The following is a 27922-nucleotide window of genomic DNA, read 5'->3' as shown; positions in this document are numbered from 1 at the left end:
GGGAAAAATTACTTGTCGGGGGGGAGGGGGCATGCGCAGACGTCCTCTTTAACGACAAAGCTCGATGCTTGTAACCCTAGGTTTTATCGATCAGAATAGCGACGCCATATCTGTTGTGAAAATTAGGGAAAGTGCCTTCACTAAGGTTGTTTGCGCTGGTGTCCTCTTTTCTCAATTTTTGAATCTGGTATCTCTATTCTCGGGAATTCAATTTGACCAACATCAAATTGCTACCCTGTTTTTTGTGGCACCATCTGTTGCAAACACACATAAATTACATTGCCAAGGATGCGCGCCCTGTCCTCATAACGAAGTTTCGGAATTTGGTAACCATATTAACAATGGCAGAAATAGTCAATTATCGTTTCACAAATGCAAATATAGATGGCATTACTTTAGTGCTATAGTCGCTGAAAATGCAACGAATTAAAATATGTTTAACGAATAAAAACGTTGAAATGGTAAATGTGAGTGAATATATTCTCATTTTTTTGGCGTAATCATTCCAACATAATTTATGAATAGGGAAAATAATTTCAAGCTGCGATATGCATCGAGAAGAATTATATTTCTCCTCTAAGGCGATATGTCCCGAATTTTCAAAATATGGTCACACAATTATCACGCTACGGATTTCGCGAGACGGAAGGATGTCAGGACTCGTTGCCGCCCATACGAATGTGCGTGTGGTGTTGTTGAAAAATTTTGATCAATTTGATGAGAACGTATGAGTCCATCTTTATTTACTTTTGTGTACTTCGTCCTTTTCTGCAGCACGAAGAGTCCCGAATGTGAATATGGCCACGAAATAATTGCCAAGAGCTCTAACACGTGTTGAGCAACTCGATCGATTTCGGCGCCGATCATTCATAAGTATATGCCTAACTGATTGGAGGTTGATAATAATAAACAATCTGGTTTCTTCAAGCAGCGCGAACAATGCTCAATCCATGTAAGTAAGCTACACAAGTTGCTCATAAACGGGTATTCATTTACGAGTAAAGTACAATTACTCAACATTAGATAGCTTGATTATATTCACCTTTTTTAAGAGTGGTATAGTGTAACATATGAATGACCTCTCGAGAAGTTATTGTCATTTCACTTAGATTATCGGCGAGATAGTACAGTTATATCACGCAGTTTTGTTGCTATGAATCATTGTTTTATAAATGTTTTTGAAAATGGCAGGACAGTACCGCGCTGAACTATAGTGATCTTTGATTAGAACTGTTCTCTCTCTCTCTCTCTCTCTCTCTCTATGTTGTGTTCAATTCTTTTATTCATTCAGAAAGAATCTCAGTGCACATTTTCAATTCAAAGGTGAAATATTTGAGAAATTTATGTGCTTTTTTTCTGTATGCGTGTTTGTTTCTCACTATCGGAGCATTTCAAAACCAACTAGATATTTAGTCATTTGTGTCAAGCGCACTGTTTGGAGACCCTGCGTAATGTTAGAAGAGTGGTTTAACTGTTAATTTCTTGCCCTAAGGCTGGTCGTTCACTGGAAGCGACTTGAAATGATAAATTAGTCATGCTCAGCTGTTTGTATTTGTAACGCAAGGTTTTCCTAGGTGCAGGTTTTATTTTTGTGCTGCATGGACCATTTACATGGGCAGAAACGTGTAACTTTATCACCCCATGCATTTGTGATTCGTGCGGGGTGCATCAACTGTTATGTTGTCTGCACATAAACGTATCTTTTCACAATAAAAGTGGGATACAGGAAGGGAAAAGAAACGCAACAAAAGTGAAGAGAATATCCGTGAAATGCATGGTGCATTTGTCTCTTCCAGAAGCAGTCGGCCAACCATGTCCGAAGTAAAGCGCTGCAGTGGGGCGTGTGCGCTTTGTCGGAAAATGGTCACTGCTTTTCCTATTGGTGAGTGGACGGTTTGTCACACTGGGCGATTCATGTTGCACGTGGTGTTAAAAACCTGCTTCTAGGAAAACCCATAGCACAGAAAATAACAGAGCATCATCCACTGCAAACAATCTTGAACAAGCGACATCAGCAGGCAAGCGAGGAATCTCAATGAATCTGCTTAGATTGCAGGGGTGGGAGCTCTGCGCCAAAATTAATATCTTGCTCCAATTGTGTATTTTTGTATTTTTCTGCGCTAAATAGCCAACATAGTGAATTTGCTTCAGTATGCCTGGAATTTCGGAGAGGACGGCAAAAGTTTTTTGTTCTTTAAACTATCCAGCTTTTCATCGCGAAACCCCCGATAATATCCATGATCGTGAAACAGAAGATGGTTTGCAATGGTCTTTCAGCTTTAAAGTGTAGACGTGAGTCAGTTTTTGTTTTCAAAAAGAAAAGAAGCAGAAGTTACTGAAGTCGATTTTCATTGCATCAAATCCCGATGTTTTGTGAAAAAAATTTCATTCCGGTAGTAAAAGAGCCTGTCCGCTGATTTACAAATGCCAATTTAGAAACTAATAAAGAACTGAAGAATGAGTGTTAAATCGCCAATGTTTGCCAAATAACGAGTGTTAAATTGCCAATGTTTGCCAAATAACGAGTGTTAAATCGCCAATGTTTGCCAAATAACGAGTGTTAAATCGCCAATGTTTGCCAAATAACGAGTGTTAAATCCCCTATTAACGATTGTCGTGTTGCCAATCTCGCCAAATAATTAGTGCTGAATTGCCAAACATTGTGTTGATTCTTTTAAAATTCTCCAATTTTGCAGCAATGTTTTTCGAGTATAAAATGTTGAAACGAAAACTTGTGGGGGGCTTGGGGGCGAGAATTTTTATCCCATTTAAACTGCTGCTGTTCCAGACAGCAAATAGTGCCCTCAGTAAGCAAAAGTCATCTTAAATAGACTGGTGTGAAAAATTTTATGACAGCCGCTCTTTCAAACAAGGTGTCAAAAGCCTGAAACACCAAAAACAAAAAAAAAACAAGCTGATGGAAAGATGTTTGATAACAAAAGACTGTACATTTGTTTTATTTTGAAAAGAAGATGGGGTTAACGAAATATTCTTGTAAGTTAATTTCGCTGTTTCAATTTATAAATATTTGCTCCGAATCCTGAATTTTGTTGCTCCAAAATGGACTTTGTCACTTTCCACCCCTAAGATTGAGGTTTTTGTTTTTTGTATTATCCACGCATGTGAATTACGGTTGTTTATTTTGTGACTGACCACGCTGCCACATTTCCTGGATCAAGAGTGAGAATCACAAGCAAGCACAAGAAGTAGTAGCAAGAGAATTTCTCTATGTCATTGCTCCGTATTTTCTCTACTTCGGTCAGTCTCTCTCTCTCTCTCTCTCTCTCTCTCTCCATGTAGACCAATCTCCCTCCTTCTTTCTTCTTTCCCCCACTTGAGCATGAAAGGTAAAAAAATTGATAATTGTCGTTCATGGGTTTTAAGTACAATTATTTATTTACAGCAAGAACACAGAGTTTGTGACAGATGTCTCATTAAATATAGAATTAATTTCCTCAAAATTTTTAGTTTTTCAATGTTTCCTCAGGAACAGAGCCATCGCAAACTGAGTAGCGTGTAGAAGTTGTTTCAGCAGACAACGTTAGACTCTTTGTCGTGGGACCTACTGTTGGCTGTTGCCGCTTGCGCAGCTTGCTGTCACATCCAGTGGATGACCGGGCTAATAGTTTCTGCCCTGGGCAAGAGTCTTGGCATGAATGGCAGACTTATCCCGTTGCTGAGATCTCTTCCAGCCCAGCTACATGGCAGAGTCTTAAGATTCTCTACAGCAGGGCTGGACAAATCTGAGGCGCCATTGCGCCTAAATTCACTGTATTGCGATGTCCCCCCCCCCAGTTCCGGCACTGGTATGATGCCAACGGTCTACATCATTCCTTGGAAGATCATGTGACGTGTTGAATGTCGGCGTGATCTCTGTTATTTTCTTATGGCATCCATAATCGTTTAAAGGAGTTTAAAACAATAAATGAAAGAAATAATTTCAGTATCGATGATATGATTCCAGAATTAATGAAAGAGAATTTCAGCATTGCTGAAAGTAATAATTCCAGAATTAATACAAGACAGTTTCTGCATTGATGAAAGGGATAATTCCAAAATTAATGAAAGATTATTCCAGAATAAATGAAAAGTTATTTCAGAATAAATGAAAAGTTATTTCAGAATTAATGGAAGATAATTCCAGAATCAATAAAAGAATTCAGCATTAATAAAAGAAAGAATATAAGCTTGGAGAATAACCCTAATGCATCTCATGCTTTGAAATTTATCATACAAGAAAAAATCATTGATATTTATTTGTATTATGTGCTAGTTTCCTAAAATTTTCTTTTAATAATCTTTCTTTAAGACACATATTTTTTATATTTCCCTGGTTACTGGGAAACCAACATTCATTAACAATGACCCTGATTGTTGGTTTTTAATTAAAATTTAAATTTTCTTGATTTCAAGCTAAAAGAAATTCGAAAAATTAAAAATGAATACATATATTGTTCATACACTTATTTCTATACATTCTCTTGAATAAAAAAATACGCACTTTTATTACTGTTTTCTTGAAAATTATGCGATCATTAAGGGGTAAATAGTTTGTTGTATACTAAACTATACAATGCTCTTTGTTTTGTTTTTTCAAAGCAAGATCTTTAGAACTTAATGTTGCATGCAAGTTGAAATGAAGACTGTAATTGTTTTAAATATTATATATACTTAATAAATTTGCATTTTCAAACACTAAATTGAAAATGACCTAAATGTTGAATATAAATTAAGAAAATCACACGATTGATATAATTTTTTTTTTTTGCCAAAATTGATTTTTATCAACCGTGATATTAATGTCCTTGAATTTTTAGATTTTTGCCTGGAAAAATGCTTGTAGTCCTTGAAATTTTTTTAATTTCAAAGAGTATGAACCATGTGTAATTGCTAGCTTATTCAAGTATTTGAGTTTCTATACAGCCATTCCGGTGAACAATATCAACTTATGAACTCATTGCATACACATCATGTAATCAAGTAAAGGTGCTGAAGAAAAATGTCGAGCTCACCGACTGAAGCGAATCTGGAGAGGAAGTTTCAAGGAGTGTCGAACACGCAGGACAGTATTCAGACACTATCGCTGTGGCTCCTGCATCATAAGGCACATCATAAAAAAATAGTCAGTACCTGGATGAAAGTTTTGAAAAAAGGTTGGTGGCTTTTACATTAGGGTGGGTCGAAAAAAAATAAAAGGTTTTTATTTCAAAATTGCTATAGTGCGGAAAAGTTGGTGCCTTTAGTAATGAGAAAAAACAGCATTTAAAATCGGTTGACATCTTCCGTTCACGCATCATACTTCAAGGTTATGGAAATTGACAAAATTTAATGCTTTTCTTGAATTTTTTAATATTACTTAAAATTCTAAGATCGACACACAAAACTTTGTAATGCTTATTTTGTGGTTTTGTAAAATAAATTAAAACAATATTAATATTTCAATGTTTATCGGTCATGCAATGTGTTCAAAAAACGAGAATTGACAAAAAAAAGTTCGTTTCATGTGCAGGTCTTCGCCTGTTTTGTCAGAACAAAATCACCCAAAACTCATTACGAAGAGGCTGCAGGTTGACTTTCACCCACACCCTACCCAATCAACCATGCAAAGGAGAGAGTATGTAATTTACATTATGTTTCAAAACTAGTTATCAAAATTGGCAAGTTCAAAATCTGACTTCTGTGAGAAATCAGGCATCTTGATAATAGCATAGATCTGATGTAGCCATCTCTAGCTTCATGTCCACATACTTTAGTTGAGGCCTCTATAACAAGTTTGACACATCTCTCAACTATCTGAGTGTGAGGAAAACTTTTTGATTCCTCTGATATGGTTAGTGTCGGAATAGTATAATATTTTATCATCACATATTTCCCATAGCATTAAGGGAGAATATAACAGGCCAGTAGTTTTTCCTTTAGAGGAGAAAGAGGAGGATTATCTAGTATTTAAATTTTTTTTATATCCAAGCTCTGTTGAATGTGTTATCGATCATAAACGATCATAGCCAACAGTAAGTTTTCAGTGTGTGCAAAGAATGCATTGTGTTCAACTACTGGATGGAATGTATGTAGGCGCAACTGTCCTTATGTATAGCGGTCTCCCCCCACATCCAATCATACCATTCTAATTATTACTTTGCCACACATCAACTCCGGTCATATATCGTCATGTGGCAATTTCCAACCAGTGGAGTTGGGTGGAACGTTAAGGTGTCATCTACCAGTGGTCGTCCCAAGCTGAGTAGGTAAAGAACTTGTTTTTGATGTTCTTCCCTGAATTCAAACCCGTGGACCTTGACAGTAGCCTTCAAAGTGGAAGACGAGCTTCTTACCACTTCTCCACTGGGACCTTACCATTATAATGACTAGCATGTGATAAAGCTGACGTGGTGGTCGAGTGGTCATAGTGACAGACTCGCATCGCAAGGATCCGGGTTCGACCCCCACCGGTGCCGCAGTGGTGGTCGACTGAAGTTGGTTTTCTGTGGTTTCCAACTTCGAGGCGCGAATGCGAGCCGATCTCCCTGTTAGAAAGCCTCGCCACAGAGAGCAACAGGCCTACAACGTTCAATCATTACACTTCACTCATGATTTGAAGTATAGATGGCAGCACTGAAATATCAAACACAACACTAGCTACACACTCAGATTGTTAGGTGCACTCACTTTGTCCCAGACTCTGCCAGGAAGCTGGGCTGGAAGAGATCTCGGCAATGGGATAAGTCCGGTGGCAGAGCCCCTGGCATTCATTCATTCATGGCATGTGATAAAGCCCAGATGTTTTCGATTCCATTCCATACTTTTTTCATCCAATATGATGAATGACCTGTTCAGGTCATTCAATCCAATACAGTGTCCAAACTTGGGTCTGCCTCCTCTTATTTTTTTTACAAAGAAATAAACAAAACTTGACTGAAAATGCATTTGACCCTGATCTTTGATATAGGAGAATTTGGTATTTTCTGCTTGTAATGACAAAAAACAACACAATGTAGTTGTTGCATGATGGATAAATCATCAATATGAAATTATTTAAATTCACCAGACTTGTATTCTTCCATATTATTATTATTTTCTTTCTTAATTTGATACTGTTTCATGTTTGTAGCTAAGATCAGTCAAAGACTAGCCCTATTTTACCTTGCAAATGACGTTATACAGAACAGCAAAAGGAAAGGGGTTCCATTTTTTAAAGAATCATTTGCTGAGGTCCTTCGGGAGGCAACTCTTTTTGTCAGGTATACACATATTTTTTCTATTATAATTATGTTTGTCTCGTTGGTGGTTGTTCTAAATTATCTCAGCAAAGTTTTTGTTATGTACTTACTCTGAGGTCACACATTGAATATTGTTTTATCTGTATATATGAAATTGATTTTCTGTGTGTGTGTTCTCTACACAAATCTGTAATTTTAAACCTTTTGTTCCCAGATTTGGCATATATACTAAATGGGACCCAACTTAAACGATAAACTACTTTAAAAGTTTGTTTGGGCTGGGCAAATGCCCAAAATGTACAAAAAACTGTCAGGCAATAATGGTTTGTGGGCCGCAACAAGACTTTTGGAATGTTTACTTTATTTTGGGATCTCAAACAATGCCTTTCAAGCATGTTTATTCCTTTGTAATGGTTTGTCACTTTTCTTATGGTGCCAGTGCATGGAGAAAACCCAGGTAGTGCCGGGTATTGTAGCTAGTATTATATAAATACAAATGTCACAACAGACAAAATACCTGATGCGGCTGAAAAAAGATGCCCATAAAAAAAAAATATGTGTCAGTCTTGTTAGAATTCATGACTTCCAGAGATAAGCTATTCCATTTATTCACAACCCTATGAGAGGAAAAACTCCCTGCGACATTACAACGTACAATTGTCCCTTACCAATCTTTACTGGTGCCCCCTTGTTGAAGCATTTGATTGACAATGTATTAATAACTCATGATTCATTTTATCCATCCCTTTGAAAATTTTAAACACTTCAATCATATCTTTCCTCCCCCCCCCCCCCCCCCGACATCTGCACTCTTCCAATGTAAACATTTAAAAAAAAAATCAAGTCTCTCGTCATAGTTTAAGCCTTGTGTGCCATCAAGAATATTTATGACTCTTCTCTACACTCTGTTGACCAAGTCAATGTCCCTCTGTAAGTATGGTCTCTAAAACCTGATGGCATACTGCAATCCAGGATCAACTAAGTCCTGGAAAAGTGGAAGGATAACTTTAGGAGAACACGACGAGACCTCTTTGAGAATGAAACCGATCATTGTATTCAATTCTTTTGACCACTGCTGAACAGTGTTCAGAAAACCTAAGGCGCTCATCAGTAAGAATACCCAGATCTGTGATCCTAGTTGCATCCTGAATAATAACACAATTCAACTTGCAAGTAAAACTTAGGTTGTTCGAACCAAAATGAGCGAACTTGCACTTGTCAATGCTAAAAAAAAAAGCTCCATTCATTTGCCCATGCTGCAATCCTGTTTAGGTTGGTCCGGAGTAAATCGCTATCGCTTTGCTTTTGATGTATGACAGGGGTCTGTCTGGACTTTTTTGTTAGGCAAATTTATCATTTTGTTGAAAACAATCCATGATTTTGTAAACACCAAGTAATTTTGTGGGAAGTAAAATAATTTAGATGGATTCTGTAGAAAAGAAATGAAATTGTCAAATTTATGGTTTCATTAATTAATATTTTGTAAAGGGTCAATTTTTGGAATCTCATGAAGGGCCCTCCCTGAAAGCAGACCCAAATTTTGGTTGGACAAACCTCTGCCTATGTTCAGCGTCAAAAATATGGTATGTACAACTAATTATCATATGTCATACTTCTGCCAGTCACTTTGTTCTTCAACTAATAGGATTCCAAACTCACAATAATAAAATGTAAGTGAATTTTGTCATATTTTGTTACAAGATTCTCAATATACAGGGTGATTCCATAATTCCCCTTTCCACAATTTACCGGCGATTTGATCGAAGTGCATCTAATTGAAACAAAAGGTATTTTTAAGATGAGGTGATGTAAATGTAGAGTGGCTCAAGTCACTGGGATGTAAATCAGTTATTATTTAAAAATAAAATACCATTTACTTTAAACCAAAGTCAATTGTGATATTAATTAGCCAATTGATGATTCATAAGTCTGATAATGCAGTTGACGCTGTTTAGAACAACCCATATATTTTCATGGAAAACAGATGTTATATTGAAGTTTTTTAAACAAATTATAAAGAATTCCATATTTTGACAAATTAAAAAAATATTTTGTTTTCAATGTTGCGATGGGTCAGGTTAGAAAATAATATCAAAATTTGTATAAGTAATTGCATGCACACTTATGAACCCAATTCTTTAATATTTAATGTTTAACACACTGAAAAATTTCATTTCTTTACATAAAAAAGAGAAAAGAGCTGAGTTCAGACAGTGTATTGAGTTGAATGGTCTTTGTAGGTTTTAATATTAGATGAAAAAGAACGTGAGATGCATAGGAAAACATTTGGGACTTGTCGTACCAGTTGTTATGATGGATTGGCAAAGAACTGCTTTTTACCTATCAAACCTAAAGCAACCATGATAGATGTAGCCTTCTCAATATGTCTTATGAAATTCCCCTAATTCTCAAGATGAGGATGGAAGTATGGCTCTGACTTTCTCTAGAGAGAAAGAAAGATTTCTGACTCAACTTGATCGGTAGTAAATTGCTGTATGGTGGTGTGACTGGAGTTTGTGTGCATTGAAATAAAAAAAGTTGTTGTAATGGAATGGGTTATAATAAAAGCATAGTTGTTTTAAGGAGCATTGATCGTAGTCACCTTCAAAAAGTGTTCTGTGTATTATTACAGAACTACTTGAAAATGCTTTATCTCTTGAGTAAAGGTTATTTCAAAAATGGTTGTAGTTCTTTTTGCAGACCTCTTTCCTATACAAACAACTAGTCTTTATTCTGTGTGCATGTTTGTACAGGGCCTTTTTAGAAGCAAAAAAAAATCTGCTCTTCTATATATACAGAGTGCATAGCTAACAGCTGGCACTGCAATTTACTGGGGAGCTGTTGGTCCTGCAGACATACTTCCCATTATAAAAAGTAGCCAAATAACTTGTAAAACTCAAAAGTGTCATAAATGTTGAAAGGAGTTGTACAGTTAATAAAATAAAATTAATTAATTGTTTACATGGACATTCTGTACTCAAAAACTCAAATAAAAAGTTGTTGCACTGTGTCTTCTGAAGCCACCAAAAAAACATTCAGCGTTTCTAAGTGGGTGGTTCATTGGTGTATATCAGAAATTGGAAAAAAGTTGGGAAAGAGAAGCATAAATGGGGGAAAAAGAAATATTGTTCATGTTCTTTCCCACCTTTTAACATAAGATGGTTAATATAATAAGAAATAATAAGATGTTCTGGTGTTCCTTCAATTTCTAAAATATATTTATACTAGTTACAATACCCGGCGTTGCCCAGCCCGGGTATTGTAGTTTATTTCTTCAATGATGCTCTTTGGATCACTTGATATCTCCCTCTTTCTTTAAGGGACATACAAACATGTCTAAGCTAACCAATATGGCGACTTCCTGCGTGATTCATGAAAGAAACAAATCTATATTTAAAGAAACGTAAAAATGAATATAGTTTTTTTCCTTTTTTTAAAGGTCACTAGATATTTCGATTCTTTCCCCCTGAACTTCAAGTTATCCATCTGCCTGTTTCTGCTTTAAAAAATGTTTAATTAAAGGTGTGGAATTTCTTTGATTTACTTTACGTGCCCATAATTAATTTTAAAACATCCTAAACTACATAAATTTATGCAGTTGAATATTAAAAGACCATACAGAGAATTTAATTTTCATGCTTGAGAAGATATAAATAAAAAGTTGAAATCAATGTTATTGCATGGATATCCAACTCAAAAGTAGGTCTGGCTAAGTACTTCATATTTAATTTTCTGGGCTTCATATATATATCTCTAAGCAATCTCAATGTTTCAAAAATTGAGAATTAAATACAATTTTTTAAAATTATTGATGTGGCAGGAAACCCCTAAATTCCTGCTTTTTTACAGTAAAATTGGCAATTTTAACACTGATTTCTATGGGTATCATCCTTTGCCTGTCCCTCAAAGTGATGCCGATGATGATCTATTCAAAAAGCCTCATTACTGGGAGGATTGAAAAAGTTGTAAATTTAAAGGCATAAACTATTATACATATACTGACAGCATTAAAGAAGTGACAAACCATTGTGAAGGCATATACACATCTGAAATGCATTGCTAGGGAACCACGTAACTAAAATAAACATTCCGAAAGTGACTTGAGGTCCAGAATGATGCCCATTGTTGCCGACAGTTTTTTGCCTATTTCAGGCATTTTCCCTGCTCTGATGAACTTTTAAAGTAGCCTATATCGTTCAGGTCGGGTCCTGTTTGGTATATATGCAAAATTTGTGGCAACAATCGATATAAAATTGTAGATTTGTATAGAGAACATAGGCACACACAAACAGACAATCAATTTTTATATATATAGATATTTATCATTGTTTGATTAGTACTTATTTGCTAAGAATTTTTTATTCAAATGAGGCTGGAAAAGGATTATGATCAGTGATTTTAGGGTTTAAGATTTTGTTCTAACCTACTTAGCTATTTGTGAAAAGTGAATTTCCTAAAGCTTTTTCGTTATGTCCTTTTATTTTTTATTCTAGGGATGAGCATATTCGTAACTCAGTCAACAGGGTTTTCAACATCTGGAATGAAAGGAGTGTTTATGACTCTGATTTTATTACTGACCTCCAGGGAATTCTTGGTATATTTTTTGCTCTTTTTTTAAAAATTAGTCAACATTATTTGCCCTCTGGGCAGTTTTAAAAACAACCATAAATCTGAAATTGAGTCCCCCACACACAGGGAGACGGTGTGGATGCTGAAATATTTTTCTTGAAACACTTATTTTCAAACTCAAGAAACACCCAGAAGCGTGTGTGAAGGGAGGGAAATATTCCTACCCTTCCCTCAACACAATGAAAAATTTAAAATATTTTTGTAAAAAAATTAAAATATTAAAAGGATATACTATAAAAAATATTCATAGATCTGGATCAATTTCGGTCAACTTAAAAGGTTTATTGAACGTCAGTAACTCAAAATTTCTATGGAATAGAATCCTTATGCACCCCTATCCAAACTTTTTGTCTATCTTTCCTCTACAAAGATCAATCCTGTGTACACTTATGGGTTGAAAATTTATATTTAGGAATATTTTATGATTGGATCCAGTAAACTTTATTACAAAAGGTAATAATTTACAGCAGTTTAGGTTGGTCTTTAAGTGGATCCTGTTTAAGAATTCTAATTTCCAAAGAGTTTATTTTCTTTCGCAAAGAGGAAAAGTTCCTGTTTAAAAAGTTTTCTCATTTAATATGTTTATACTGTGTGGTTCTGACCATTACATATTATGTGAAATTCACTATACTTTGACTTGTGACAATTATAATTTTGATTTTATTGCTAAAAATCTTATTGTAATCCATTATATTTTTCTTTTTTGTATTAAGCAAATGCTAAGGTTCCTGGAACAGCACCAATTAAAGCATTAGCAGAGTTCAAGGTAATTGATTGTGTTTTTAGAAATGTGCATATATTTATAGAAATATATTTGTGTATATCTATCTAAGCATTAAAATAGTATTATCTTGTATTGATCCATAAACACATGGTGGAAGTGTTTTTCAATTTGAATAGTTGAAAAACTGAAGCACAGTAGATGTTGCTTATAAAAGAATCAATGGGGAATGCTATCATTTCAGAATTGTTATCACTATTGCAAAGTAGGAAATGAACCAATATCATAGCATGGGAAAAATTTGTTTATAGTTACCAGGATTTTTTGGTTTATGTGTTAATTTTTTTTTATCAAAAGTTTTTCTTTTTGCATATTTTGAAGCTAAGGTTGGCTACTACTACTACTATGTAAACTACACATGCACCTCATCCATATTCCTAACTAAGGTTGCCTAATACCCAGATTCATTTTTCCCTATATACTTTCGAAATGGCTTTCTTATAGTGTAGGCATGTGTTAGGTAATTACTTTTACTTTATTCAGTTTAAATAGAAAAATACCTCAATTAAAAGTCCTGAACTTCTTTTGAAATAACTTGTCTACATGTTTGTTTGTATGGTACATATATCATTATTTAATATGATTTAATTTTTATGCATTTCTAATTCTTTTCTGTTTACTCAGTGTGAGAATGTCATAGACAAGTTGAAAGCTGTTTCCAAATTACAGCAAGATGTTGCTAACAAGGTAGCCACTGTAAATATCAAGAAGTTCAATGCCACCAACTCAGAAATTGTTCAGAAACTAAAAGGTAAGTTGAAAAGAAAATTTTTATGTGGAATTTTTAATTTTTTTTTTTTTCATATCAGGTCTGTCCAGACTTTTTTTATAGGGTCCTGTTTTTGTGAAAATTTTACTTATTTTTGTGAAAAGGTCATTAATTCTTTGAAGAATAAGTAATTTTGTAGAAAGTAAAATAATCTAGTTAGTTTATCAGAAAAGAAATGAAATGCCAAATTTATAACTTCATTGTTTGTATGTGAAAAGGTCTGTTTTTCAGATCCAGCTTTTTGTGAAGGGTCCAGAAAAAAATACCCAAATTTTGGCTGGACAGATCCCTGCATATCTAAACTTCTTTCTTCTACTTTTCATCATTAGATAGTTGCTACTGTTATTTCATTTTGCTTTTCAACTTGGCAGTACCATAAGCTACTTCGGTTGCATTAATTTATTTTTTTCACTTCAGTGTGTTTGCCAAAAACACAACAATCTGTTCTGTGATGCATTATTGAATCTGTTTAATGATTCAAATTCATAGAAACACATGCAATGGAATATTGTGTCGATAAAATAATTATCATGCCACTGAATGAATGAAGGATCAAATTTTTGCCTGGAATTATGTTATTACAGTGAAACTTCCATAGACAGCTACCTCGATTCCTTGGCCAACTTCCCTTCATGCCCAGTTTTCCTCAGCATGGACAATAGGCTCCGTAGACATAATACAAAAATCATCCCTATTCCGCAGCCATCTCTATATGTGGTCAGCGGTCAACCTGTCTGTGGCCTTTCCCTTATAGATTAAGAAATTAAAAAAAAAACAAAAACAAGTTTTTGCGAGTCTTTTGCTTCCCTATGCATTCAGAGCTGGTAGTTCTCTTTGTATAACCTTTATACAATCTTTATACATCAGCATAAATACCTTTTTGGATCAATCATATTTTCTTTTCATGTATGACACTATCCGGTTGAAAGCATTTGTAAATAGGATGACAAAGCTTAATGCTATATAGTTGCTGCTAGCTGAAAAGACAGTTTAAAAATTAACTCCTGCCAAATAGCCTATGATCTTCACTGAATAGGTAGAGGATGTGAAAGTTTTAACTTTGCAGATACTTTCTTCATGTTTTAACACACAGATTCAGTAGAACAGTGAGATTCAGTGAGAGAGTAAAAGAAAAGTGAGGGAAAAACATGTACAGTACTTGCTTCTGTATGAAGAAGGGACAGATCCCAAATAATACAGATTAAGGAATTGATTGGATGATCTGATATTTTAAGTTCTGCATAAAATACAGTGAAACCTCAATATACATAACGATTCCAGACTAAGACAAAATTGGAAGAATTATCTTTATACTGAGAGGAAACAGTATCATTACATGTCATCAAATTTATGCTGCTTTTGAAAACTTTTCTAAATCAACGTTCTTAGTATCACCACCAAAAAATGTGCTCTTGAGTACTTATTTGCTGCAAAATATTTTATTCACGATTTATTTATGATTCGCTGATAAAAGAAACTCAGATGTGTATTGCCCCTGTGAAGGGGTTTATAGCAATACACTTTTGTGTATCACAAAAAGTTTCAGTGATTAGGTGATGCCCAATACCGATATTATTAGACGTTCTTGGAACAACTGAAACATGTGAGAATGAGTTAAAAAATATACTGAAGAATATTTGGAGCGAAAAATTCATAAAAAGTAATAAACATTGTAGCTGTTTCAAAATCCTCCTGATAAATATTGTTATAAAATGGTTTATCATAGTAAAGAATATCATTGTATCTAGAGAAGTTTAACATTACAGACTATAGGTTATTCCAAACAAGATTTGAAAAAAAAAACCATTGTAGGGGGATTTATAGTTATATCGAGTATCATTTTAGCAAAGTTCCACTGTATATTCTGTTAGGGCATTGTAAATGAATTGAGCATACGATTTTTTTTGTGATGAGAAAAAGCCATTCTTTTGATATGCCCCTGAAATGTGTTCTTCCTGTTATTCAACCTCTATTCAGCCGTCACCTCCGCAAATAGATAATTTTTTCCAAAATGCTGAGTAACTGTCTTAGAGGAGTTTCACTGTATTTGACGCCAAGATAAACAAAACAGTCCATCTGAGGGCTACGCTTATATTTTTCTTTAATGTGTGAGGTATAGTATATGGACATCTGTACATTTTTTGTTATTGCGTCAATATAAAATTTCATATACATGATTCACATTGCTGTAATTGTTTTAATTGATGCTGCATGTGACCCACTATCAAACATCAATATCTTGCAGTTCTTCCTTTTCAGTTCATATCAGTTTGTGTTGTGGCATGTGAAATCAAAGGATTAAGGGCTGTATTCACCGACATGGTTTAAACCTGTAGTTACAATTTTTGGATAAGAGATCAACATAGATTGGTTAAAACCCTGAATTTAACCAATCCGTGTCAATCTCTTATCAAAAAAATTGTGACTCTAGCTTAAACCATGTCGGTGAATACCGCCCTAAGAAAATTGCAGTAAATCAGTGAAGTGATATGTCTCATTAACCCCTTAAGGTCAGAGGAGATTTAAATGGAATCGCTGGTTTTCACAGATGTTTAGAAAAAAAATAATAAAAAATTTTAACTAATCATTGAATTAATTTCAAATTTTTTTTTCATAAACTAATGTCTTGTCTATCATATTTTATGGTATCACTTGTATTGTCTAAAAATGTGTATGATGTTATCTTTGGCAAATTGTTTGTTTTTTTCTCTTCTACCACTGCCGAAAATTGAATTTATAATTCAGCTCATGACTGCAACAGATATCTTCTAACTCAATTATACAGGACGTTTTAGCTCAATAGACAATAACATGTTCTTAACAATAATGTCTCAGATCCCCACATGTTAAACAGCAATTCTCACAATAAAATATGATAAATGTGAAAATATTTAAATAGTTATGATTGTACAAAGACATATTATTCCTCTTTCAAATGGTATTAAACATGCAGAGATCATGAAATAATATAATGGGTTAAATAATTAAGATATGTAGTTGACCGCCGCGACATACTTAGTACTTTGACAGCGTGTGGAGTCCAGGCCTGAAATACTGAGTACATCGCTCGATGTTAAAGGGCTATTTGGTTGATTTTCAGTAAAAATATATATATAAATATATATTTTTTTGCATTTATTTTTATTTCTTTATTTTTCTCTACATTGTAGACTCGAATGATGAGTGAATCAATGAATGCTTCTCTCTCACCTGTGAGAAAAATGCTCATCTGTTAAAAAAATATATCATTTGACATTCATAACTTATATTCCTTATTTCCTTACTGCAATCAATGCTTGTTATAAGGACCAACCCTTCCCCCATCATTTCACAGAGAATGGGTGTTATATTGAGAGGTAGTGATGTATCAAAAAAGCTTGAAAAGAATTAACCTTTTAACAGAACTTCATATTTGGATGGGATAAAAAATAAGATTTTCATTTTGTTTTGACATAAGCTGTTGCGATGAAAATATGTTAGTTAGAATATATTAATAATATAATATAATTCATTGCATGTACAGTGTACACACTTATATACTGAATTCTCTGATATCCAAAGTCAAGGTCAAATATGCTAAAATAAGACAGATTTTGTTAATTTCTTTGAGAAAAAAAAGGTGAGGTGGAGCTAAGTTCAGACGTTTTGGATTTTGTAGCTCATTACATTAGATAGGAAATAACATAGTATGCATAGGAAAACATTTGAGACTTACCAGTCGTTCTAATGAAGTGATCGCTTTAATGCATAGTGGTTGTAACAAGCATCAACTGTATTACATTTTTATTCTTTTTCCTTTTTTTTACTAATGAAATATATTTTCAGAAAAAATTTATATATATCTTGTGTTATCGTACAATGTTTAGATAAAATGCATGGACAACAGTTTTCCCTTGAATTTGATGAAAATGTGAGATGTATTGAAGATTTGATAAAAGCTACGAACAAAGAAATCAAAGAGAGAAATGAACTTATCATTTTGCTGGAACAAAGTGAGATATATTATGACACTCAAAGAGGAGAGGCCAAGATAGTGTCAAATGTAAGATTCTTTTCAATTAATTGTAAACTCAGAGCTTAATATATATATATATATAAAATACAAAGAAATTTACTTTTTTTTTTTTTATCCCCCTTGTTTGGGTACACACACACACTCCCTCACTCTATTTTCCTTTTCAAAACCTATATCATCCTTTGTCCAATCGGGGACCAACAAAACTTGTTTTTACTTACCCTCTCACCACAACTTCATTTTGTTCCCTCTCTTCGAAGACTCTTATGCGGCATCACACTGCTTCCCTCTGTTTTTTTAATTCAAATATCTCGGTAAATATCGCACTTGAAAATGTGGAATTATTATGTTTAGCATCAGGGAAGTGCAACAACTTTTAATCAGGTTTTTGGGCACATGGAGACAGTATTAATTTTTTTACTTGAACAACTACGCAACCTTTTACAACATGAATGACATATCTGAGTAATAAATGTTATTTGAACACTTTTCCTAATTGGAAGTATACCTGTGGGATCAACGATTCACCAGTAAATTGTCATACACCCTGTTACCTATGCACCCTATATATATATATATATATAGAGGTTCAAAGATTGATTGTTTAGATTCCGGTATTTTAATGTGTATAAGGAAACCATGTTTGTGATTTTTATTTGTTGATATATAAGCTGTAATTAAGTAATTTGTTATCATCTTTAATACTATTTATGTATAAGAAACCCCCAACTCAAGAATTCTTAGTACTAGGAGGTTCTTAATACATGTTAAAATGCAGAATATTCTCGTTAAAGATTATTGAGCATTTCTTATACAGTAAGTAAATAAGGCTATGTTTATACAATGCTGAGTAGCTATTATGTAATTTTTTGTTTATTTTTTTCATAATATTGTCTTGTTTTTATATACATATATTTTTTAAAACCATTATATAGGCTTATAAGAATTTCGCAGCTCGAATCAACTCAGTACAAAAGAAATTAAAGGAAATGATGCCGAATTTTAGTAGCCCCATACCTTCTCCAACCCCTGATGCACCATCACCGACTAATTCAGACATGGAGCTGGAACTCCCTGGAGAAAATGGTAAGATATTTTTATGTGCATTTCAGGTTGCACAATGTAAGAATATTAACAAGTGAATCATCTTTTTTAAGTACAGTGATACCTTATAATGAAAGTAATTTATTGATTCTGGAATCACGTTCGTTAGCTAAAATGCAATTTTCCATAGGCCCAAAAATTTGAAGAAAAGTTTCAGAAAACATTAAAAGCACTATAAAAAACTAAAAATACTGACTGAAAGCAGTGATAAATAACACAATTGGATGAAGGTAAATTTAAAGAAATGTATAAAAAATTCAACAGTTATCTCTTTAGTTTACACCAGATATGCTATGTAGTCAGTCAGATTTGTGAGCCATAGTTAGAAAAAAAGTGAGAGAGGTGGGGGGTATGCTATATGGTGATATAGTCGACTCATTTCTCTCTCACACACATGCAGATAACAAAAATAAGTTTCTGGAATATCCAGACTGTTCAGTTTTGTACTAAGAATCTTACCATGTCCACTGAAATCATTCAAGCATGAGGCTTCTTTTAAATTTTTGTTAAATGTATTTGTTAAAGAAAGACATATCTGGAAAGTGATTCCAAGGTGGAAGTAAATTAATTTTGCTCAAGTAACAGTTAATCATTGGATTTATTTTGATTTGCATGAAAATGTAGCTCACGACACAGCTGTTTTATATTAGTGCATGCAGTCATATCAACTAAAATGTTTTTTGCAGAATACATATTCATTAAAAAGAAAAAACTTTAAAAAAATCTTCCTCAGCTAAAAAGGTTTTAAGCGAGGCATTTATTAGACAAGGTATCACTGTAATCACATTTAATGGGACTTGTGTTTTTTTTTTTTTTTAATTTTGGGTATTTGTGATTCCTATTTGTTGTTTTCTTGCTGTTTCAAGCAACACCTCCAGAGGAGGAAGCTGACGATAAAAAGGAGGTCGCTGCCAGTGTGCCTGAAACATCAGCACCTGCTGCAACCATTAGCTTCACACCCTCTTTAACAACATGTGTTGGTAATCCAATACCAACTCTGTCAAACCTTTTCCCTCCAGGTAAATTTACGATTTGAGTTGAAAAGATTTTTTTTTTTTTTTTCAATTTTTTTTTCAAATTGCTTTCTAGATGAAGCAGTTTCATTTTTCCTTATTTCACTTGACATAGCTTAGTGTGAGAATCTAATTATGCATGAGATTTTGCATTTTTTTATGGTAATGCAATTTATTTTCCCCCAGAATAGTCTCATTATTTGTTCATTTTTCTGTAAAGTGAATGGTAATTTTTAAAGGCAATTTCTAGTACTTTAAATTTCTTTTCTTAGTTCTGAAAGTTTTTTGCAGTATTTTTATATTTCATAATGCTCTGAATTTCATGAGTGGTTGTATAGTTTGTTCTTTAAAATGCTTCGAATTGTGTAGTCAAAATACAGGGCTAAAAGTTTCCAATAGTAATGATTTATATGCCCATGATTCCTTATAAGTTTTAGTTGCATTAAAGAAGGTAACTTCTCTAGTTTATTTACGGGTTAATAAAGTTCAGTGTGAGCACCTTTAGTGGTTCTGCTGATGTGCAAATGGTATTCAATTTCTTCCTAAGTGTTCAGTAAAGGTGTTATTAAATCAACAGCTTCAGAGAGAAATATGCTTTTGATATGAATTTGGTAAGCTTTACATTCCATTCATTCCAAAACATCACTGATTCGAATCCGGCTAGCCAAAGTAATAACTGAACTTTGATGAGCCACAGCAAATTGTGGCATCCACAGGCTGACTACTACTACTACTGCTCAACCATTTCATGTCATCCGCCCAGGCTCTATCGACCCTTGTCAATTTTAGCCATTGCCCTGGATGAGGGGGCTGGACGGTGTCGGGTGCTTTATTATGCATATAAAATACATGAATATATGAACACGTTAAAACAAAAGTATATACAGATTTAAATATTTCTATTATACAATTTATTTTGATGTGCGCTTATGATGTCTTTGTAGCTCTATTGAGCTCTTTGGCGAGGTCTTGGACCACGTCTTCCCTCGTTGGCTCCACGCTTTCCCTTCTTGGCTTATTGGTTCCATGCCGTCGCTCCTGGGCTTGTTGGCTCCACATCTTCCCTCCTTGGCTTGTTCTACTGCTCAACCATTCATGCACCTAGTAAACATTCCTCTGGAGGATTTATAACAAACTGGTGCATGTAAGAATATGTTGTGTGTGTTTAAATATATGGCCCTAACGCATTTATGTTGTCAGAGTTCTGCTTGCTTTGTGTTGTACTGATGCTCTCATCTGTCTTTCATATTTTGAAGTGAAAATGACAAGTGCCTGAATTTTCCATGTTATGCAGTATCATGTTAAAAATTTGCCTGCTCTGGAGACTTTTTTTCAAATGGTATACTGGCTTGCATTTGCTTCAAAGCTTTACATACTGACTGGCAGTCAGGCTCTACTACTGTAAAATGTGTGTAAAGTATCTGTCGGCAGCGCACATGTGCAACCTAAGTAAGAAACTTGGAGCAATTATCTATTGACGTTGCAGCACGTTCATAACTCTCTCTAAGCATGTTTGGTTTGCTCAGTATAAATAATTATACTTCGATACATTTAGCCTGGATACCCTGTATTTGAGAATGCGATTTTTTCCCTCATGGAGAGCTTTTGATTTTCAGTTCTATCATATTTTCCTTTTTAAAAAATAAGTGTATAATAGAATTTACCCGCGTTTCATGTCATTAAGTATGTTAGGTCGGTAGATATTGGGTAGGTGTTTTAAAGACTGGTTTTTCTGTGATGATATGACAGATAATGTTGAATCATTTATTTTATTTAGGCCTTTCAGAAGTAAACACTTTCAAATGTGATCTATTGGCTGGATAAAATAATGGCTGTATGAGTAATGCAAACATAATTCTGTTGCTGAAGTGAATCTATTGCTAAATGATTCTAATTGATAATTTTAACTGTGAAGAAAAGTTTCCTTGTAGTTTAACCTTTTACCTGTGTAAAAGGAAGAGTTGGAATCCTCTCAGAATGGCACAAACCAGAAAACTGTATTTTTTCTCTTTAATCACAAATCATCAGTAATCATTTAAGCACCTTATTAAGCCCATTATCTATGAACACTAAAATAGTTATCAGTAAAAAAAAATTGTGCTTATGCATCACAAAAGTAAGTGTGAATGCAGAAGGAAATATACCTAGGTGGATGCTTATTTTTGAAAAAATGCTAGATTTGTGTATTTTCAGCTGTGAAAAAATATAGTTTCGGTGATTTATTCAATATTGCTTGGCCAAGGCTTATACAATAGAATGTGGTGACAAAATTTGAATGGTAACGGTGTATGTTACAAAATTAATTCGGAAGCTAGAGCACAATCAATAGTGTTTGATGAGATGTTGTTCCAATCAGTTATTGTTTGCGGAAAGAAACTGAATTTTGAACAATTTGTAGATTCAAAGATAACACTCAATTTTTGGGAATGATAGAATTCTGTTGGAAAAGTGTGAAGGTCGGAAGTGTTTTAGAATATGTTAAGTATCGATATGAAAAGGCCATGGTGGATTTTAGAAAAAGAAAGTTAATCGAGAGATATGTCTATAGGTGAAAATTAGTTGTATATATTGAGTTGGCTCTTAAGTTCAGTAACAGAAGAAGACCAGAAGTTTAAAATGAAGTGGGTGCATTTATTTGAATGGATTCTAGCTTCTGTATATGGGAGAGCATATTGAGGTTCAAAGATTTTACAGGTAAATGAGAGTATTGGAAGAATATAGGTTTGGACGCAGAGATGTTGGAGGTGACGGGGGTGGGGGTTCTTAAGGTTTCCAAAGAAAAAAAATTTTTGGAGTCACTTATGAAAGATGTAATCGACACAGAGGTTCCAATAGAGGTCGGCAGAAATTATTACATCCAGATATTTATAATGAGAAACCTTGGTAATTATAGAATTGTTGATAGAGTTAGATAATTCAAGGGGAAGTCGTTTGTGAATAAGTTTCTAAAAAACTGATTTTGAAAAGTTTAGGGGCAATTGCCAGGACAAACACCATTTGGATATAATGTTGAGGTTATGTTTAAGAGATTTTTGGATTCGTTATGCACTGTTTGGTAAATAAGGCAATTGTCTATAAAGAGTCTGATATATGGCAATTGATTGCATTGAAAAATAGGTCGTTTATATAAATAAAAAATAACAATGGGGAGAGGACTGAACCGTGGGGCATGCCAAACTTAACCTAGAGGAATGGAATGTATGTAAAAATATATATGATGTAAAATAGTTCTCTTCATTACCATAAAAAAAAAATGTGTAGTGTGTAAGAATAATTTATATTATTGTTATATAGTATTAGCCATATAACTGATCTTTTCAGAATTAGAATAGATTTTTCTTGATTTGAGAACACCTACTGAAGATATTTTTCTCTCCCATTTTCTGAAATATTAATGGTCTCTACATGATTGTGTAACCTGCAAGATAATATGAATCTGGCTTACGCATGTTAAAAACATGATAATAAAATGTTTAATAGCTTAATTATTATTATTATTTTAATTTTAGTGAATCAAGGTAAAACAGCTTCATGGTTCACTTCGCTTGCCCAAACTCCTGTCAGCACATCAGCAGTAGCAACACCAACCAATGACTCGAGCAGCCTTGATAGCAGACTTTCATCTTTGTTCCAAAATATACCCAACATGTCTAGTGGACTTCGTGACTCAATGATAGGTACATCGATTTCTGACAGCAGCATCCAGAGTTCTGGACTGACTGGTAGGAATGTCAGTTTTTATGAACCCAGTAAAGATGATCTCAGTGGACAAAATACTCCTTTGCAAGATGAAGAGAGTCCTACCACTAGTACATCTTTCGGTAATCGAATTGCCTCTGCAAAAGCTTCACAAAGTCCACGAGATATGCTGAAAGGCCTGACAAATTTGATACAAACAGCAGCAACTAAAGACAAGACGCAAAAGCCAGCGAGCAGTTGGTCGATGGGCTCATCAAGTCCTTATGAAACATGTAGTAGACTAGATGCTTTATCTTCAAACCAAACATCTATTGAGCCAGTCACTGCACCTTCATCACTATCATCTCCATTATTTTTCTCTTCTCATACGATAGCTAATAATTCAGAGGAGTCATCTGTTGCTTTGTCAAACTTCATTACAGCCCCAACATCAACTCTGACATCACAAGGGAGCCTCTCGTATATACCCAGTATTGTGCCTTCTGCTCCAAAAACACATTTTGGCTACCAGTCTGATGCTGATTTTGAAGAATATGATCCACGTTCTGTAAGCTTCAAAGATGATGATGCCATCAGCATTGGAGGAGAGTCAAATCCAACTCCACTTTCTGAGTCTCCGTCATCACCAGATGAAGTTTTGTCTGGTGGAGAGCTAGAAGACAGCATTAATATGTCTCGCCAGAGCACTTTGATTACACTTGTGAGCAATACACAATCAGGAATTTTGGATAATCAAGAGGAAAACGACCAGGTCCCCATGGCACCAGAAAATTCTATGTCCCAAGTACCACAGACAATGTTATGGCCATCTCCTTCGGATACAGCCAAAGCATTTCCAGAACCTCAGGAAGTCAACTCGGTTTTTAATATACCTGAGGCTATGCCTATAGACAATGGTAATTTGCCTGATTCGATATTCGGTCTGGAGGAAGACCCACACAATTCTTGGCAAGCTTCGAAAATCGAAACCGTGCAATCACCGCGAACCAGGAATCCAGCAGAAAATCGATGGTTTCGTAATGATGCTGCACGTTATCCACAAGAACAGTTTCATGAATATTATCCACCTGACCCAAAATCATACCCGACTGGGGCTGTGGTGCATAATTATCATCATCAGAGTCCAATTAATCCACGTGTTAACAACTGGCGAGGACGCGCCAGACCATTTGGTAATAATTATAACAGAGGATCGATGCACAAGAACTTTCCACATTTCCCACCAAGAGGTAGGGGTAGAAGGTGGCGGCCACCTTTGTACTGATGTGTGTAGTTATATGCAAGTTGTCGATATGATATATATATAAATACAAAGCTGTCTCATCAGTATAATGTTTCATCCGCGCATGTTGAAATAATATAATGAATTTGAAGGTTTTTAAAGAAATTAAAAAAAGAACTCTGCTACGAGAGCAGCAAATGTAATGGATTCTTTTTCTGTATACATTACTTTCATAACAGTTATGTAAAGTATGCATATGATAATGTTTTGTTATATATATATATGTGTGTGTGTTGCGATAAAATCCTGAAGAGACTGATACACCAAAGCAACTTCATGAAAGTCTGAAAAGCGCTTGTGAATGTCTTCATTTTGGACTTTTACAAAGTCAAAGTCCATTTTTAATGAATGGATTAATCATCATGAACTTTCTGATATTTATTAATTAGTAATTACAGTTATTTAATAATTAACTGATGGATTAACTACTATGTTAGTTCCTACTAGTTCCTGATGCTTAAGCCTGTTTTTAATGAATTAATAAACCATCATGAACTTTTACAGTGAATCCTGTGTATAACGATACTGTCTATAACGATATACTTGCCTATACTGATCTTTTCCTATGTCCCAATGGAAATCTTATTCAATAGGAAATAGCGCAAATGCTCAAACTGTTCACAACAATAACCTGTCTCCAACAATATTTTTTAAAGGTCCTTACAGTATCATTGTAGGTAGGTTTTACTGCAGTTCATAATGCTTATTAATTAAAAATTAATTAATTGCATTGCAAAGGATGTTGGTATGCTACAAATGAAGCTACACTTGGCTGAGTGCCAGCATTTAATTAATTCATGATAATTATTAATTTATTAGTGCCAGGAAATAATGTCAAGGTTATTAATTAGTTCATTAATTATTAATTTTTTGTTATTAAATAATTGTAATTATTAATTAGTAAGAGTCAGAAACTAATAGATTTGAGATGGTTAGTTGATTCATCAAAAACCAGGCTTAAACTGTTTGGAGTAAATTAATTAGTTAATGATTCATCACTTAGTTTCAGGAACTAACAAGCTCATGATTGTTAATTGATTCATTAAAAACAGGCTTTGACTTGGTAAAACTGAAATGAAAACATTTACAAATGATTTTCAAACTTCTACCAACTTGCGCTGGTAAAACCAAGCTGTCTTCGGGCTTTTAACATGACATGTACGCTCACTTGTAAGCTTTAGTTGCTTATTTTCCATCTATTTTTTTACATGAAATCTCCCAAAGTCTGTTGAAAATTAAATGTCACTATTACTGTATTTCTTGGCTTATTATATGCACCACTCACATTTTTATAAACATAATTTTGTAGTCTTGATTCATGGGCTGCTGTACTTATGTTAAGTTTTTTATTTGAAAAAAACATAAAAAACCAGTCTCTAGGACATTGACTATAAATACTATTTTGCTTAAAATTCAATTATCAAATACCATATTCCCCCTGCATTAGCCGGCAGGCTGTAAAATTTAGGAGCACTTTTTTTTTTGGAGTGTAATCTACTCAGCATCTCAGAAAAATCAAGGTTTAACAAGAATCACAGAATATATACACAAAGGCCACAACTGACAAAATGCCAAGTGAGATGGCTGAAAAATAAAGCGAAAATTATGAGCTGGTTTTGAACCAGTGCTCCTTGGACTGCCTATCCTACCATCTCGGTTAATAACAGTTACATTCAGAAGACAGATTTAAATTTGTATCAAGTGAATCTATGAATGGAATAGCAGTTTTTCACTGAAGCAATGTTGTTTTAACCCAGGAATTTGTTATGAGAATTAAGATTTACATATTTACTCTAATTTAATTTTCATCAACCTAATGTGAACAGCGTATACCGTATTTTGCACTTTTTCCTGTATATTCGGAGATTGAAGAAATATGCTTTGGCTTTTGTATTGAGGCATCATTGTGATTCCTTAATTTTTCGCTTTGCTTATTTCAAGTCATGATAAGGAATTACCAAAATATTTTGCAGTCTGTTTCCATTTAATTCATCTGATCTATGCAAACAAATATGTTTATAATATCTGACATACCCAATTGATCCAAATTTGTGGTGGCGAAACGAAAGCAAATATAAAGCTCAAACTATCAGAACATAGTTTCTTAAACAAAGGATCATAAAATCCAAAAAACAAACAAGGTTTAGAGAGTGAGATGGGTTTTTTTTTTTCACATGGACTGCATCAAGGAAATAGATTTTTTTCTGGATATTATGCTACGGTGAACTCAGAAGAAGATCATCTGGTCTTTGCCAGGAATCGAAAGGGTCCCCTTGCAAACTAGGCAAGTACGCCACTTGTATGTATGGTAATTATATTACAGTTTGCACAAGAGCTGGTTTCGACCAGATGACTTTTCTTTCAGAGTTAACCTTGGCCTAATATCCAGAAAAGGTATTTTTCCTTGATGTTCAAATCAGCCTATTCAATCTATTATCCTTAAAGCAGCTACACACTACTATGACATATACAAATTCACACTAGTGCTGTGATGAATTCCCACGAATCAGAATTAGCCATGTTACTGACGAATAGTATGACCACCTTTAGAGTATAGATATTTAAGAATTATCCAGAATCTGTGACTCAAATTTGCTGGCATGTCAGCTAATGCTGAGGAATAAAGTGATTAAATAGCATTTTAACTACTCAGAACATTTTTTCCCAACAAATATTTTCTTGCAAATTATATGAAACTAGAAATTATGTGAAAGTTTAAATTCAGTCGTAGAAAGTTGTTGCACTTACATTTTTAGATTCTTTTGACTGCATCACTTATGCCAAGAAATATAGTAAGCAGTTTTTAAGCAAGTTCTTTAAGCCTTAAAATGATTTTCTACATTTTTTAATGAGCTAGACTTAGAACAGTATTTTTAGTATTGAGTTTTCCGAATATTTTTAAGACAGAAAATGGTGATCATTATTTGTTTTTTGTTGTTATATAAACTGTAATTAAAACTGAAAATATATTAAAAATGCGGTTGAGTTTCAAACTTGTATGAATTTCTTCAAATACAGTTGAACTTGGTTTATTTAAATTTTGTGTGACCGTGACATAGCTGCTAAGTCTTCAAATTTCTACTCCATCTCCCAGATTCCCGAAAAATTCGTATGTCCTGTATTTTGATAATGATTATAAAAAATCCTTACTATTGGGGAAAAAATTATTCTTAAACAATTTACCTGGCAAAAAAGACTGTTGCTTTTGTATTATTCCCCGAAATGAGGTCATAAGTGTAGTGTAAATTGTCTTTGTTGCATTAAATAACAAAAAACGGAATACTTCATTTTCGTGGAAAAAAACAAAATTCGTCAAACAGCCAACGTCAATTCAGCCTTTCGACATCTGAAATAGGGGGCAGATGATTTGTATCTGCTTTGGCCATATGTCCCATTAAGTCTATATCCCATTC

At 34.1% G+C, this 27922-nt stretch overlaps 1 protein-coding gene across 2 annotated transcripts; it reads left to right on the top strand.

Annotated features, from left to right (window-relative positions):
* Positions 1–672: 672 nt before the first annotated feature.
* On the top strand, positions 673–27502 carry LOC149089913 (uncharacterized). 2 transcript variants are annotated; one of them, XM_089230972.1, is made up of 10 exons: positions 673–952; positions 4924–5153; positions 7109–7238; positions 11711–11811; positions 12560–12612; positions 13252–13378; positions 17263–17438; positions 18347–18497; positions 19382–19534; positions 23038–27502. In XM_089230972.1, exons 2-10 carry the CDS (start codon positions 5000–5002, stop codon positions 24489–24491), a joined length of 2499 nt encoding a protein of 832 aa, XP_089087098.1. In that variant the 5' UTR covers positions 673–952; positions 4924–4999; the 3' UTR covers positions 24492–27502. The 2 variants fall into 2 exon arrangements, with proteins under 2 accessions (XP_089087098.1, XP_089087107.1); XM_089230981.1 differs by lacking the exon at positions 19382–19534.
* Positions 27503–27922: the final 420 nt, after the last annotated feature.

This window comes from Pholcus phalangioides, unplaced genomic scaffold, assembly GCF_987345545.1.
Source record: "Pholcus phalangioides strain wild (caught in Gottingen) unplaced genomic scaffold, Ppha-v1.0 ptg000001l_1, whole genome shotgun sequence".
Classification (NCBI taxonomy): Eukaryota; Metazoa; Arthropoda; class Arachnida; order Araneae; family Pholcidae; genus Pholcus; species Pholcus phalangioides.
The sequence above is the reverse complement of the archived record's forward strand: the minus strand, read 5'-3'. Positions and strand labels throughout refer to the sequence as shown.

Bases quoted from the DNA above. Each gene is read 5' to 3' on its own strand.
- LOC149089913 (XM_089230972.1), top strand. From the start codon at position 5,000: ATGTCGAGCTCACCGACTGAAGCGAATCTGGAGAGGAAGTTTCAAGGA. The intron at 13,379-17,262 runs GTAAGTTGAAAA...TACAATGTTTAG, and splicing joins AATTGTTCAGAAACTAAAAG to ATAAAATGCATGGACAACAG. The intron at 19,535-23,037 runs GTAAATTTACGA...TTTTAATTTTAG, and splicing joins GTCAAACCTTTTCCCTCCAG to TGAATCAAGGTAAAACAGCT.